The sequence below is a fragment of the Bactrocera latifrons genome, unplaced genomic scaffold, assembly GCF_001853355.1.
Source record: "Bactrocera latifrons isolate USDA-ARS-PBARC rearing strain unplaced genomic scaffold, ASM185335v1 scaffold_149, whole genome shotgun sequence".
Taxonomy (NCBI): domain Eukaryota; kingdom Metazoa; phylum Arthropoda; class Insecta; order Diptera; family Tephritidae; genus Bactrocera; species Bactrocera latifrons.
The window spans coordinates 500,383-517,904 of NW_017534952.1; the positions used below are offsets into that span (position 1 = coordinate 500,383).

The following is a 17,522-nucleotide window of genomic DNA, read 5'->3' on the forward strand; positions in this document are numbered from 1 at the left end:
ATGCATGTGTGTTTGTATGAAATTATCAACAAAATAGCGCATTCCAATCTAAAATCACGTTTTCAATAAAGCAACACCGAGCAACGAGTATCTTTACGCTGGTAGCTGGTATTTGGGAGCAGCAACAGCAGGTATCCCAAGAAATATTCGCACCGCACTACCATTAGCGCACGGCTTGGCTCGGCTCGCCGATACRACTCACACAAATGCACACACGCAGGCACAGTGAAGCAAAAGTGTAGCTGGCACAAACAGGTATACGAGCTAAATGCTCGATTGCTCAGCACAGAGAGGGTCAGGAATCTTCGTATGGCGGAGACGGAGAAAAATTGTGGTTTCGCGGGGCGTTTGGTTCAGTTCGGTTTTTGGTGCTGAGCGAAGCGGTCAAGATTTCGATACGTTTGAGCTAAAAAATTACTTTTCTGTAAATATATACAAAAAAAAAAAAAACAAAATCTGAAATAAAAAGGTATAGAGAAGGAAAGAAACTCACCAGAAATGTTCCGCAAGATATATTGGAATACGTGAAGTGAAGTTATCAGTGGTTACAAAGATACTTGAGCGTTTGAGTGGAAAAAGTTAGCGAAATAAATGAATTAAAGTTGGGCAAACGGAGRAGATACGACAAAGCGAAACAACTTGACAGTTTCTTCATGCTGATTTAGCCGAACTAGTGAGCTGAAATACTGTGTCGAAAGAAAGTATGTTTTCATGTCGAAATTACACGAATATGTTCGTTCATGCATATAGTACGTACATATGTATATAAATAAGTATAACTGTGGATAAATATGCGAATAATTTTAGCAAATTGTGGAATGTTTAAATTAGTGATAAGTGATCTCACAGCATTTGCGTTCGAGACGAAAGGCAACGGTCGACTTGGAAGTGTTTTGCGATCGTTTCTTAGATTATTTGGATACTAATTACTTATGTATATTCATAGTTACATGCATGTACGTATGTACTCAAGTATGTATGTGTGTGTGTGTGTTGGTATGAATTTATGAGGTGGTTGTGCAAAGTTCGCTTACTAATCAGTCAAGAATGTGCCATATTAATACGCGGCGATACTTGTGACCAACACAACAATTGAACAACAGCAATAATAATGGAAATAAAAATGATAATCATAATAAATGAAAAGGCAATTCGGAGATTTCGTTGATCGTATTCAACGGCTTTGAAGATCCCATGAATTGTGGTGTGCCATGTATTTATTGCATGAACGGCGGTCATTTCGATTGAGTGCGGTGAATGTGCTGTTATTTTACAACAATCTGTATACAAACAACAACAAATGGTTATAATGCAAATACCATATAATATGCATACATGTGTATGTATGTTTGTGCAGACAAATAAAAGCTTTGCAATTGGTCTGCACCGTGGTGTTCTGGTTAGAAATGATTGTGACAATGGGGAAAGAAATCCAATAGAATCTAGTTGAAAATCCACGTTGCGTTCTCTAAATACGCACTCACATAGCAGACGCACCCATACTCGCGCACACACAGACAAACACACAGGTATGCTCAAAGGCGCTCAGAAACCCCAACGATGGCGAAGACGCCAGAAATCGCGCGCCACTCTACGATCGGTCCGGTTCCTCAGCGCATAGATATATCTGTGTGTGTGTGTGCGGTTGGATTTTTGAGCCGTGGTGATTCTCTCGCATTCGGTTTTCAAGTGCTGACTGATAAAATGGGTGTGTGTGTGTGTGTGTGTGTGTTTGTCGTTATCGCTTTCTGTGTATGTGCTCATGTAAAAAGCGGACGAAACGCCGAAATGGAGAATAGAGGCACAGCGAAGCACAACAAAAAATGGCATGACATTCTTTCGAGCAACAACAAAATATATGCGYATGGAGATAGCAATGGTTCTCCCATTACAATAACAACGAACGAYATCGAAGAGAAAAGAGCAASGCTTACTGCAGCGAGAGAAGKGGCAACATTTGTACTCCCGCATTCCGGGCATGCACCGGTGTATGTGTGTGTGTGTACTTGTGCTTACCCTGCAGTAGTGCAATCTTGTGCGGCAGCGGCTTTAGCATTAGCCTCAAGTATTCTCGATATGCACCACTARCACCCTCTGCAGCAACAATAATGCTGGTCCATTTTGATTTAACAAATTCGATGCCAAATTTGCCTTTTCATTGCTGAAGTAGCCGAATTCTTTGTGTGCCCGTTGGCCCCCGGTCACTGGTGTGATAATCGTCGGTGGGTGTTGGATCACTCATTTAATTTGAAGATACGTACATACATATGTATGTATGTACATGGGTTCATACATACGAATTTGCCTCAATTAGACACTGAGTCAATTGGAATGCGAGCCGAACGGAAAAACAATACAGCACCTACAAATCGCCGATAGCATATTGTACAAACACTTAAACACTCACATACATACATATATACAAATAAAGGGATACAATTGTACAAAAGTGTCAATCGAGTTTTTCATGGAAAGGTGAAATCAACACTCAACACACCCATTTGTTCAAATGTCTTTAATTAAAATTGTGTTTCTTTCAATGGGCAATGCTAAATTTGTGCTATGTATGTATATACATATATACATATGTGTACATATAATGCATGTAAGTGCAGTATTTAGCATACATTCTTATGTAATATAAAGGGAAAACGGATTTTGCAGTAAAGTGATAAGCCAAAATGTTCATATGCACGCGAAGATGAAAAAACGAGTATTTATTCAAAATTTCTAAGCGAAAAATGTGCGCCATACTTTAAATAGATTAAATTTTTTTCGAGAGAAAAGTTCTGCGAAAGATTTATGATCCTTTGCGCGTTGGCCACGTTGAGATATATGACGACATTGACATAGTTCAGCGAAGTAAAAGGTCATGTTGTCCGAATGGACGAAAACACTCCAGCTCTGAAAGTATTCGACGCTGTACTTGCSGGGGGAAGCAGAGGAAGKGGAGGACCTGGCTACGCTTGGAATATCCAATTGGCGCCACGTAGCGAAAAGAAGCAACGACCGCGCGTAAGCGGTGTCTACGCCAATTAAGAAGAAGATACTTTAAATAATAATTAGAAATATAAACTGTGTATTTGCGCTATTTATTTCAACTCCTAATTAATGAAATTAATGTGCACGAATGCATGTAAATATTCTTTGTAGAAAATATTAAAAAAGAGACCGAACCCCATTTTAATCAGGTGTTTATATTTGTATCCGCAGTTGTTACATAACGCAAATGGCACACATTAGCAGAAATTGGCGGCAAACACAGTCGGTTTAGGGGTCGTTTAATAAGTCTTGCCTTTGGCGCAGTGGAGGTAAGCCCTGAATAATACATCCTTACCAATAGATTTTATATTGCTTTATTAGATTTAGCAGATATCCAGGCAATCCAATTTTGATTTTTTCATTTGCCATTTTACTCTGATTTGTGTCTCACAAACGGTCGAACGTTTTGAAGTACTGCCGCTCCGTTGGCCGTGCTTCCTCTTGCGTTATAACCAACTGAAGGTCATAGATGAACAAATACCTAATCATCAGTATTTAAATGTTCTAATAAACAGCAGAGTCGAGAACAATTGCCTGCGATTTCAGAGGTTCACATGTGTGTTGCGCATATAATTTAATATCAATGAAACTAATTAAATCCATTTGATATTGAACGGCTTATTAGCTGGCCTAGCCCATCCGGCCTGCGACACGAAAACAGAGCACACCTTAAGTTGGTTAAACAATGCCCTCTGAACAGAGTCTTTATTTACACATATTGCATTCCTTCAATCAACATATGCCTATGTTTTTAGTTTAMATAACGTAAATATGTACATACACATGTATAGACWTTGGCGAATATTTAAAGCTCAATTTAACGCCAGTTTTAAATAACCACGTATTTACATAAGCTTTAAGTAAACTTTGGGATGTGCTTGCTTGGTGTTGTTCAAAATTTCTGTGGAACTACGGCCATTATGGATGCATCTGCTTTGCGGAAGTGGACTCRAATTAGATATTGTTTACCTTGAATCGACGACTTTTAGAAAATTTGTTATTTCTTAAATTTTTTTGTGATATTTATAATCARCTAAACGCTAACGCACGCGACACAAGTTAGTACTTTGATATTGCATATTGATTTCTGGYATTTCTAATATGTTTCTTTACATGCTTACTTACCTACTTACGTACATATGTACATACAAACATATCATTTTACAAATACTTTATATATGACTGTGACTGTGCGCAATACCGAAATTTCACTTATCAATAACAAAAGACTTAAGCGACAAACCCTTACAAATGCAACTTCGAGCGACGGTCTCAAAGAAAGTTACACGTTAGAAATCATACTTACACACGCATATATACACATATGTATATACCTGCATACTTAAAGATATATTCGTGCATATAAATTAATTATTTTAAGTTTTTATTCAACGAATATGGACAACACCAAGGAGAGAATAGCAACGGGGAGCTGTTGMATTTAAACACATGTAAATATTTATTAACTGGTGTATGTATGCTTTAGAGTTCGGGTTATTTGGAACTGTGCCGGGGAAAAGATTTGATGGAAAAGAGTTGGAATAATCGCGGAATTAGTGCTAATAAATTTTTAAATCGATGAAACATGATTCGTTAAAAAGGTGTTATAGTAGTAGTCAGGGAAGGTAGTATCAGGCTTTGATTCGTCTTCTTCTTCTTTATTGGCATAGAAACCACTTACGCTTAAAACCGAGTCTTATTCGAGGCTGTTGTGTGCTTGAGGCTTTGATTCAAATATTTATTTCCATGAACTTGTGCTCATCAGCGTAGCAGGCGATTGATGGGCACGTGATCCCTTCTTCGGTGGTTCACAGCGATCGTCTGTCCTCGGCTTTCCACTTTTGTAAATCTACTTAAATTACGTACTTTTTGACAATGAAATGTCCTGCTTAGGAAACCAAACCAAAAAAACAACAACAATTTATATGCACCACACACTCTATAAACGTTTTCCTACACTTTTTTTTACACCAACCACATAACAATAATTTTCTTGAATTTGCTTGATTGCAGAAAGATATTTCGGAAGGGCTTGTTGCATTTAAGTAATGATGCAGCATGCGAGCGTTTTGCACTGTCAGCGCGCCTTTAGAAGTTTGCGCGTCATCGGCCGAACAACTATCACCAGGATCACGCTTTTTGGCCCTAAGGTAAGTGTGTTAACGCGGTTATTTCCAATTCCATGGATATCTCAAATTCGCTTGCATTTCTATTTTTCCCACTATCAATATAAATCACATTCTAACTTGATATATCGTTGTGCTTCTTTGCAGACTTTTGGGAAATCAGCAACCCAAAACTTTATACTTCCTAGTCGATGCAAAGAGTCGGGTGAGAGAAGTATACACACAAACATGCCTACATTTTGCAGCACAAGGCATGCTCGATACAGAATTGTTCGGTTTGGCGGTGCTCATCGGTAAGTTTTACTTTTACACATCACATCACACCAATCCTCCACATAATATYATATGTACATGAGTATGAGTATATGAAAATGATCTTTTGTCTATCGATTATTTGGAATTTTTCAATTATTAGATTAACCACATAGTTGCCGAGTTTTGTATAAATGGTTAAGATTTTAGAATTTTCAACAGTCCTATCCCATCCTATCAAGACCATATCGATACATAACAAAAAATCGTTTCATAACATCATAATTGAAATACTACCTTCAGATAAAAATTTTAGTTTAAAAAACATCAAGCAATTTTCAATTATGCGTTTACATATTTACATACTAAATGTAGTATATATGTACTTTTCACCCTTTCAATAAATTTCTATTTGCTCCCTACGAAAGCCATTTAATGGGATATTTTTACTTTCCGCACACACGCACATACACACATATATATAAATGTATGTGTATATGGACGACAAATGACACGCGCATGTAATCAATGCTTTATTTATCATATTTGTTCTTGTTCAACCAAAAATGTTGCAAGTTGCAAGTGTTGTGCTTCTGAAGCACGTTGCCACCGATGCGCTGCATTCCTGTATCTGACAATGGCCGTACTTTTACCACATCCAGTTGCATGCTGCCGCTACCATAGCATTCGCAATTCAACTTTAGGCTAAGGATTGGTGGCGAACGTCACAGATATGAGCGTAAGTGTGTTGCTGCACACACAACCAGCCATGGGTGTACAAGCATGTGTGTGTGTGTGTGTGGATGTGCACATTTACATCTACAAACCTTCTTCCAAGTGGTACCTACATATCTCTTCACTGACGCTCCGCCACTATTTGCGCCTTATAATCGCCGCAATCGTTGCAGTCACAGAGCAAACCAACTGCCTGCAGTCTRCAGCCAGTTTGGTCAACATTCCTTAGCTGTTTCGGGATTTGTATTTATGTTCCTGTCTTCATTCTGTTTTCAATRTACATACATGCATAGCTGCTACTTCTACATATTGCCGGGCTGCCTGCCTGCATTTATGGTTTCATGATTTTGTTCTTGCGGCTCAGAGGTGTGCGTCCATTCTCTTTCGTTTTCCGAGCATGTAGCCATGGCTGCTGCTTCTGCGGCTACTGGTTGTGTTGGCAACTGAGCGTCGTCATCGCCACSGTCGTCGTAGTCGACAATTCAACAACAACCACCACCACCACCAACGACTATCGGCCAGCGACCATCAGCCATCGGCGGACGTCCGTCCGTGTGCTGGCCTGAACGCTCTCGTGTTATGGCAATGCGCGCAACTGCTACCTGAATTACTGAACACGCGTCTTGTGTCCGCTGCCAATTGCCAGTTTTGTCCCCCTGCCTTAGCYCCGACTGCCCTTGGCCTTCCACTTGCCACCATCACTCCGTCATTCCACCGCTCACCGCTTGCCGCCGGCTGTGGCTGCATTCCTCACACTCGCCAAGCTGTGGATGTTGCTTCGTAATACCTCACCGTCGCCGTGCTCACTTGCTGGCTGCTTTATTGAACAATATTTGTTGTGTCTTTAGCATTTTTATGTGTTTCTGCTTTTTATGAAGCATTTTTGTGGACCTTTTTGAATCAGTGACTGTTTTTCTTGCCTTGRCCAGGCACACTGCCAACTGGCAACTGGCATAAGCGTATGCATACGGGTTAAGATGAGAATATACATACGCACATACATTCATATAGATGATATAGTAGGTTTGTGTGTGTATTTGGTCACATACCAAAGGATGGATCTCTAGAATTAATGAGGTAAAATAAGCATCGGGCTGTGTCTGCGACCCTTCTCCACCACTACACTTGTCCAAGTAACATCGCTGCATCGTAAACACCAACCAAATGCATTGCTCAAAGCTACAACAATAACAAGCCTCCAATGGCCGCTCAATCTGCCGTGCTAGAAGACTGCTACGGTGTTGCATAGTTGAGCTACTCGCTTGCTGGGCTAGGCGACGTTGGTGCGCTGTAATCACCTTTTCAAAATACTGGTTTATGTTTGTTAGTTTTATTTTTTCATACCTTATCGGACGCTGCACTCGTCGATAAGGTATCAGTATGGTTTCCCGCGGCCCCTAACCCCCTGACCACTGCCTGTGAGTAAGCAGCGCTTGTGTTAAATCTCTGCAAGAGACAAGACAGTGATTCGGTAAGGCATCGAACATATCGAAACTTTTTTTTGTTTTAAACTRCAATATAATGGAGTTGTTGTGGTGGTGCTGTGATAGTGATATGTGAATCTTTTGTTAAGGTCAAACGTGTCTTTAGGAAATGGGTTCAAACGATCTCGTTTCGTTTTTATAAATTTGAGACATTTCATCAATTTGAAAATAGATCCGAAGAGCATCGTACCATTTTATTGGAATCCCAACATCACAAGCTTAGAAAAATGTATCTAAGCTTGGGATAAACTAATCACMCACCCATTTAGAATTTAGTACAGCTTAGTAGTATATAAAAATCCAATCCAATCCTCTTGCACACAATGAATTATTGAATTAAAGTACATCACTTGTGGAGAAAAAAGAACATGTCATTGTCATGGAGTTGTTGTGGTGGTGCTGTGATAGTGATATGTGAATCTTTTGTTAAGGTCAAACGTGTCTTTAGGAAATGGGTTCAAACGATCTCGTTTCGTTTTTATAAATTTGAGACATTTCATCAATTTGAAAATAGATCCGAAGAGCATCGTACCATTTTATTGGAATCCCAACATCACAAGCTTAGAAAAATGTATCTAAGCTTGGGATAAACTAATCACMCACCCATTTAGAATTTAGTACAGCTTAGTAGTATATAAAAATCCAATCCAATCCTCTTGCACACAATGAATTATTGAATTAAAGTACATCACTTGTGGAGAAAAAAGAACATGTCATCTTATTCATACGAGCAAGTCTGCACATCTGCGAGTGATAACACAACAGAAGGAAAGACCTTAAAATATAATATTTTATATGTAAATAWCAAAAGCAGCAGCAGCAGCAGGTAACCGCTGCCAACGTCTGAAAGAGGTATACCAAATAACATCTCAAGTTGAAACCATAAGAGAGGAATTTTAATTTCCGATGTTTATCGGTTGCACGCGATCGCCAACTACAAAACAAAACAAAAATTKACCAATGAAAATCAAGACAAATATAAAAATCGAATAAAAACAATAACCACCGCAACAAGGATATAAAATTTTCTGCTGTTAGTGTTGTTGTTGTTGCTATTGTCGAATCTTCTTTAGTCGCCACTATCTTGACTGCCGCTACCTGCCGATAATGATTATGACCATTAACAATAAATGGAAGAGAAAATGCCGATGTTGGTATGTGGCGATTGCGAAAACAACAAGAATCATGGAAGCACACACACACAGCAACACGAAGCAGCAGAAGCGACTCCATCCATACATTCAAAGATATGAAAATAATTTATAAAAAAAGTACGAAACAAATAAAGCAAAATTGAAATATGTATGTATGTATGTATGTATGTATATAAAAACACGAACTGCCCGACGTAAAAAATAGTAACAAAACAAAGGAAAAAATATGGCATTTCATACCAAACAACTAGTTTCGTTGATAAAAAACTAAGGAACACACACACACGTACGGATGGACATACATATACAAATGCAAGACGCAGCAAATGCTAAGAGGTGTAAGTAAATGCCACGAAAAGAAATTCAAATTCCAGCCAAACCCGCGGAATCAGTAAAATAAATATAAAAAATGACTTGTGCATCTGTACGTATGTATGTATGTATGAATGTATATATAGTATAGATGCCATGTACAGCATGTGTGTGTGTGTATATGTGGGTAGTGCATGCTCTCAGACAGGAATGCTGAAATGGGCAATTCATACTCACAAATATACGCCGGACGATGGACGATTGCACGATGCAGCTGCTTTCCGACATGCCAGATAACCATACGCCAGCTTCACTATGCTATGGCAGAGTGTGTGCTTGGTTCAAGTAGGGAAGCAAACTGACGAAGCTAGATTTGGGCCCTATCGCGAAAATGAAACGTTCAAAAGTAAAGATATCGAAATTAAAGCTTGTCTCTGAGCTCCAATATATTGGATTCGCACATTCTCTAAACATCGGCCTAATCAACCGAATATTCCCTGATAAAAACCGGAGCGAATATTTTACAAAAAATTATTTTTAATATGAAAAACTTTTGAACGCTTAATAATTGATATTTACTCCAATTACAGATGGCGAATACATGTTTGCGGATCCGGAGAGCAAACTCTCCAAATACGGCCCGAAAAGTTGGCGCTCGTCACACACACACGTAAGTTGATGATATGTTTTTCGGTTTACTTTATATTAACTAAATTGCATATTCTAGGGCCTCGACGCAAATGGACGACCTCTCCTGGAATTACACTTTCGTGTTCAATTTTATATCGAGAGTCCGTTTATATTGAAAGATGAGATATCCCGCCATAATTACTACCTGCAATTAAAACACAATGCGCTACAACGGGAAACGCCTAAAGAATATTCAGAACAGTCAATGATATTGCTCGCCGGATTAGCATTACAAGCAGATTTAGGCGATGCACCAAATTCAACACAAACGAGTGGAGGCACAACTTTAAAATCCTTGTTATTGAGAGAAAGCAATTATGGTGAACCCATGGAGTGTAACCACCTAAGCCAGCTTTCTCCACATGCTACAAATTCCCCAGTCAATAAAAGTGAAGTCTCAAACCTAACAGCAAAAAATACAGACATAACAGCAATAACAATAACGGAAACGACAGCTTTACCGAAAACTGAACCGGCAACTGGCATTGTAACGACATTGCCGAAAATCAACAAAACTCCAGGCAATGAGAATGACCGTGTTCTTCGATTGTCCAATTTTCTAAGCACAAAAAAAGTCACAACTTCATCAGCAAATACGGATCCACAAGAACTAATAGGACCAAAATCGTCCACATCAGTTTTCCCTATCAGTGGTAGTTTAAAGCGTAGTCTTGGAGCTATGGCCGCCTCGTTTTCAGCCTCTTCGTCGATGTCTTCTATAAATCGTGAATGTTCTTCTAGCACCCCACCAACAACGTCGACTTCTTCGAGCACCTCTCTTTCGGCGCTGGCTCATACGTCGACGAACATCTCTACAAAGGAATATTTCAACTTCAATGATTATCTACCTGCTGAGCTACGCACGACTTGGGCAATGAGTGCTTTACAGGCCTGTCATCGCGAATATCGTGGCATGTCAACAGCTGACGCAGAGCTTCATTACATTCAGCAAGCCAGTCTTGTGCATGAATGCGTCAATGCGCACATTTTCAGGATGCGTTCTACGAAGAACGAAAATGGTTTGGGCAGTTCGTGGTTTGTGGTTTATTCAAAGGGCATAAAAATTTTCAGTTCCTTTGAAAATCCTCAGCAACAAACCACATTCTTATGGCCCAGCATTACCAAGCTTTCGTTCGAGCGGAAAAAGTTCGAAATTCGCTCTGGAGATTGCAAAATTCTGCTTTATTCTACCTCGGACGAAAAGAATAAAATGCTTTTAACATTGTGCCGTGAAACTCATCAGTTCAGCATGAAGATTGCGGCTCGTCTAAAAGAAGTCATAAAGCGTGAAGAGGAAGAGAGTGATTGTCTTCATGCGTGCTACACATATTCACGCAGTTTACACTTGCCATACAAGAATAAAAGTGACCAGCGCATATCCGTAATTTCGAGCACTAGCTCTAACACCACTTCGGGCATAGTGAGTGACCGCGTTCATTCTGAAGATGAAGTTGAAATCATGATAAACACACCACCTGTACCAATTGCGGCACCGTCCACRGAGAGTTTAGCCYTGGCRCATTTACTTGATCATCCGAGCATTAGTAGACAGACGTCATCCGTGGGTGAAGTCTCATTGAAAGATTTGGAGGAGCAATTAGCGGCGCTATCCGTTCGTCAGGAACGTAAAACGCAACACTCGAATTCCGCAAATTCCGGTGATGAATCACCAGACCGAAGTCACAATTCAGCGGGAAACTCTTCTAGCAGTAGTTCCAATCAGGCATCGCAACGAGCAGCGGACTCTTCCACTGCCACTGACTCGCCCAGTTCGCAGCACAATATTGGTTCCCAGTGCTCATCGACCTGTAGTACTGTCGTGGTTTTACCCAACTCAGACTCTACAAACAATACGTTAACATCGTTGGCGGTGAGTTCTATAATAAATTCAACTCCAATGCAGCGCCGAAATTCTACATCCAGTAGCCTTGAATTGGGCTTTAGTCACACCGCTCAAAATTCCATCCTCAGTGAAGCGGAATCAACTTGTATTGAACACGATTTTGCATCTTCCAGTCGCGATGAAAACGAGAGCGTTTCTGGTGTATATACATTGGCCCACGGTGCTCCACCCACTGAAACTTCAGGTGTATACACAATGCATAGTAGCGAAATGACCGGACAATCGTCTGAGATGGCCGAGTCTGAGAAGAGCTCCCATTATGGAATAAGTATTTTTCAGTCCACCAAAGTGGAAGCGAATGTCAATAATTTGCATGAAAGTCATCCCAATTTGGACTCAGTCGATGGTGGTAATTACCATGGTAAACGCATTAAGAATGAAGAGTTCCGTTTACGCTCAGACTCTAATGTAAGCACAAGCGGCTCCTTCCGAGGAGATGGCAGCGACCCAACCGACAATAAGCACAATCTTCTTTCTGCAGAAGAATTGACCGACTTAATAGTTGGTCGCGGCACATATCCCAATCGTAAGACGGTGTCAAGTACACTAGATTCGGACTGTGATTATGTTACCTTGCCGTTGCCCATCAAAGGGGAATCATACATTCAGGGGCATCGAGATACTGCCCCCACCGATGATGATAATGTTGAAGATTTAATTAATGATTTAATACCGACGGATCCTCCAGCACCCCCACAACGCATCGACAGCAATAACATGAAGCATACAACGAATTTAGCGAGCCTTGGCAATTTACCAATGCGTTCTCCACCGCCATATCACGCACGACATGAAAAGACTGGTCTTTGTGGGCCTCCAGTATGTTCCCCCTTAACACAAAAGACTAGCAATAATATCAAAAGCATTACAGTTGCTACAACTTTTTCCAAAGTGCCATCGCCAATCATTCCAAATGAGGTAAACACAAATCCAGTGGGTGCATCAATATCACGTGCCCCCATTCCAACGGCACCAGCCGTTCGACGTCGTGACCCTCCACCGTATCCGTCATCGGATAAACCGCGTCCCACGTCGCTGGTATCAGTAGAATCCAGCACCTCTTCTCTTAATCATTCCAGCAGTGTTTATTCTTCGGTTGCAGGATCTATGAACTCTTTAAAAACAGAAGAAATTACTGCTCGTTTCATTACCACTCGACCACAAATAAACATTCTAAAAGCCCATACCAGTGTAATTAGTGATAATCAGAAGCCCAGTTATGCTGCTCCAACGCATTGCTCGTCGTCTGCCTCCACAACAGGTTCCATTTCCAGCCAACAYATGTCAAGCCACCTCTCACAGCATTCTGTACACAACTCTCACTACATCAGTGCGTCGCAGGTTTCACTAAACGCCAACAATCCTCCGGCTTTAGCGACAAGACAATCATCCATATCTGCAGCGGCAATGGCACATGCTGCGGCCGCTGCTGTTGCTGCCACCGGAGCAGGCGTCATACCAAGCACAATTGGTATACCAATTGTTCCTTATAGATTGCATGGCGGTCACAGCAGCATGTCATCGTTGCATCAGCAACCACCACCACCACCGCCACCTTATCCAGAAATTAAACCGACACCACGAACGTGTGTTATATTACCAGTGATCAAGCATCGACAGTTTTTACCACCACCACCTCCCAATATACCACGTCAACCGCCGCCACCACCTCCACCATCACAACCAGGAGTTTACGGTAATCAGCTAGCACGCAAACAACTCGAGCTGTACCAGCAGCAGCTYTACAGCGACGTTGACTATGTTATATACCCGATCCAAGATCCTGCAGTGAGTCAGCAAGAATATCTAGATGCTAAACAAAGTTCAATATATGCGGCCATGGCACAAGCGCCACCCCAACCACTCCCACATCACCATCAGTACTTAGCTTATCACACAGGCAGGGCACATGTTGGATCTTGGGAGACATGTAAGGGACACGCGATCTATCGAAGCACACCTTACTTGCCGTTAGCATTATCCACACATTCTCGTTACGCGTCGACCCAGAATTTATCAGACACATATGTGCAACTACCAACCACATATTCGCCGCTTTACAGTCCATCCATGGCCAGCTTATGCTCTACGTATGAGCCACCCCCACCGCCTCCACTGCATCCTGCCGCATTGACAGTACCCAGTACGGGAGCAACAAATTTATTTGCGCGTTCACGTTCACGTTCAGATGACAATATATTAAATTCAATTGACTCTCTTCCAAAGATGAAACGCATGCCTCCTCCCCCACCACCACCATATGTAAACAGACGCTTAAAGAAACCACCGATACCTACACCATCTGAAAAGCCGCCACCAAGTGAGTATCATCAATGATAATTACTTAAATTGTAGTTTCGTATAATTTTAATAAGTATTCCGTTCATAGTTCCGTCAAAACCAACTGCAACCAGTACTGTATCGTCCAAACGTTCATCGACGATTCGCAATCACTTGCCGCCTAGGAAACCGCCCACATTGAATACCAATCAGAGTGTCAACAATATGACCCGCACTTCCAGTGGTGCGCAATGGGCGGGCGAACGTCCAAAACCCAACCCCATATCGTATAATGGCGGCAGTATCTTAGCACACCTTCARGCGAGTGCGGCGGCTGCCCATCGACAAGCTATCACATCTGCTGGAAATATTAAGTCGAAAGAAACCAACTGCGATAATGTSAATGTCGGTCACGGAAACAACGCCCCTACTAATCCACTCGATATTGCTGTACTGCGTGAAAAAAGCAAACACTTGGATTTACCACTTATCTCTGCGCTCTGCAATGATCAGTCATTATTAAAACAGACCAAAGTATTTGCCGCTTCAAAAACGAATCGCACATCTACAACTGTTGCAATGCGGAGTGTAAACGCCAATGCAGCATCCACAAGCAGTAGCCGAGGCGCAACGRTGTCTGCAAATCAAATCAATAACAGCAAATCGGTGCATAAAAGCTTGACAACTAATACTGAAGCTTTCGTTGCAAATGAGGCGGCAAATGCGACAGCTTCGTCCTCAGCTATGGTCTCGGCCGGGACATCAACAAGCATAACAATGCCAACGCTAAGCACTACACTTTCTGCAAACACAAGCACGAAAAGCACAACCTCAACATCATCGACACTGCAATTGGTCTCCGGAAAAGGCCGAAAGTCAGTGGGAAGCCATCGCCATCCCAATGACAAACTTCCACCTCTACCCATGCAAATGGCAGAGGCAAATAACTATGTCATGGATCCAGCAATTATGAAGCACCATAAAAGCTACAATTGTTAAATTTGAAATCTGTAATGACTCCAGTTGCTAACAACCTTTCCAACAGATATAAAATAAGACTCCGTGTGGAAACGCGAAACTTTGCGAAAAAGCTAGGGTATAGTTAAGTATGGAAGAGTGAACGTTAAAATTGACGGCTCTTTCTAACACACCGGCGAGTGGCACTAGGCTAATATATGTTAATGCAATTTGGCACTTGGTACACCCAGTCCATCACAAAGCTGAAACAAAAGAGGTATGCATAAGTACAGGAGGCATAAGATCTTTTGCGATTTCTTTTGTTCAGGTGTTACTTTCTATTCCTAAATGAAAATCACGTCAACGTCGACTATACATAGAACAACGAAGTAAATAATCCTCACGGAAAGTTTCTCTACGAAAAGTCACAGTGTCTAGGTGGAAGGGGTGCAGGCGAGGGTTTTCTCTACATACGCGGACTTTTAGCAAAGGTCTATTCATACTGGTCTGTTGATATATTTTCTCCATGACAACACATTTGTACAGCTATTCCTTGTCAGATTTTAATTGGGTATTTACCTACCTGATCTGATCCGAAATCAGGCGCTGCAGTCTTTCAATCCTATGTGGCATATATGCACACATGTGCCCACTTCATACATGTAAATATGTATGTACGTTAATATAAAAGCACGTAATTGCATTTGCTGGAAATCCAAAAGATATGAGTAATATCTTGGCAATAAACTGACCTCATTTCATTTCAATTATAAAATGAAAAGAAAAACACTTTAATCTAGTCACTTTTAGAAATTCATTAAACAAAAACAAAAAAAAAAAACAAGCAAACAAAAGACAAATAGTACACAAATACTCACAATACAAGTAGAAATTGGGTATATGGATACGAAAATATTTATTTTCGCCGTAGCACATTAAATGGAAACTTATGTCATACATGAGTTTAAATTTGTAWTTATTTATTCCTTCTGTTTTAATTTAATGCATTGTTTTGTTATGCTCCTCTTTCCCACTTTCCCACTTTTTTATAAAATTGCAATGAACAGAAGTGACTAAACCACTACAAAGTGCACATCGATATTTTACAAATATCTGTGTTAAGCAAAATATTATGCACTCGCATACTATTATACGAAATCCGCCCAAACAACTGTGATCGATTTTTATTTTTTATAATTTTTTTTTTATTATTTTAATGTTTCAGACATTAATGCTTCCAAGGAATCGAAAGGGTAGAGATTCTTTACTTTTTTCTTCTACTTTTTCTTCTAAAGGAGAGCAACGACTACACTATAACAGTATATAAATATGTTAGTTCAACGGTGCGTGAAGTTTAGGCTTAAGCAAAGTACGAAAAACACGGAACGAACAAAACGAATCAATTTGATCGAATGGCCGACTGTTGATCGTCGATTGGTTATCCATGAGAAGCCATAAGTCAATACTAATGCAATCTAACCTCTTTTAGTTTCTTAGCAATTAGGGTGTAAGTGAGTAAATTCTTTTAGTTTACCGTATTTATGTAATACATATGTAAATACATATTGGAGATTTTAAATATGCAAAATGCATTTAAGTAAATATTGCCTAGACTTGCCCCACCGTAAGTTATGTAGTAGGTACTCATGCTTACATACATACATACATACATAAGTAAAGAGATACGATTTTAGAAGGTATATTTATAAATAAGTATGTCTTAATATTATTATTATTATTATTATTGCATTCAACAAAATGTACTTATAGACATACGGTATGTTTATGGTATAGTGTGGAAAAGTAATAGGTGAAGTTTGATCTTTCTGTATTTCAGGTCACAAAAATTTACGTAGGCTTTTCTCGTTTAAAAGTCTATAGTTAAATGTGATAAGGTGAATGAAAAACAAAAAGTGATATTTTTGCCATAATTACCTTTACAAATAATGCAGGAATATATACCACACATATACGTATATATTGAATTGGTCAATTCGCAATTCGGGACGAAATTCAATATTCCAGTCTAAGTGAATTCTGAGTGTCAGCTCAAAAGGACAATTTGTTATATCAAGCTGCACCGTGCACAAAAGCATAACTGCCACACTAACAATTATTTTCAAAACTATTGGATGTCACAAAAAGTATGACAGAACAAGAGTCCCAAATTGTTTATTTTCCTTAAATGTATTTCATTCAACTTTTGTGTTTGTTTATTTTTATGTTATAAAAAATAAAAGTTTCATAAATTAAATATATTCAATAGCAATTTAAATAATACTAAACAATATGAAATTGTTATCGCATTAATAACATTATTTAAATGCAAACACTCGCGATTGTACTGAGATGTATATACCTACATATGTTTGTTAAAAGAGAGTTGTAATGAATTATTTGGCTTTTAACTTATCACCGTATACGAAAGTCGAAATCAATCAAGGTTAAAAAGGCATACTAAATTAGATCTAAAAACATTCCCACTGTTTAGCGTAAAGTTTATTATAAATATAAATTTCAAATAAAAATTTATGAAATATACCCATACATTTATTTTCACCACTTGAACAAGTTCGAAATGTGCAAA

At 39.8% G+C, this 17,522-nt stretch overlaps 1 protein-coding gene across 4 annotated transcripts; it reads left to right on the top strand.

Moving 5' to 3' along the window:
* The first annotated feature begins 335 nt into the window (after window positions 1-335).
* On the top strand, window positions 336-17,482 carry LOC108965805 (protein expanded). Of its 4 annotated transcripts, none has more exons than XM_018928443.1 (7): window positions 336-701; window positions 3,214-3,311; window positions 5,056-5,192; window positions 5,316-5,461; window positions 9,696-9,775; window positions 9,833-14,018; window positions 14,088-17,482. In XM_018928443.1, the coding sequence occupies exons 3-7, from the start codon at window positions 5,101-5,103 to the stop codon at window positions 14,975-14,977; spliced, it is 5,394 nt and encodes a 1,797-aa protein (XP_018783988.1). In that variant the 5' UTR covers window positions 336-701; window positions 3,214-3,311; window positions 5,056-5,100; the 3' UTR covers window positions 14,978-17,482. The 4 variants fall into 4 exon arrangements, with proteins under 4 accessions (XP_018783988.1, XP_018783990.1, XP_018783987.1 ...); XM_018928444.1 differs by lacking the exon at window positions 336-701 and adding an exon at window positions 3,121-3,136; XM_018928445.1 differs by lacking the exon at window positions 3,214-3,311 and having other exon boundaries at window positions 336-749.
* The last annotated feature ends 40 nt before the right edge of the window (window positions 17,483-17,522 follow it).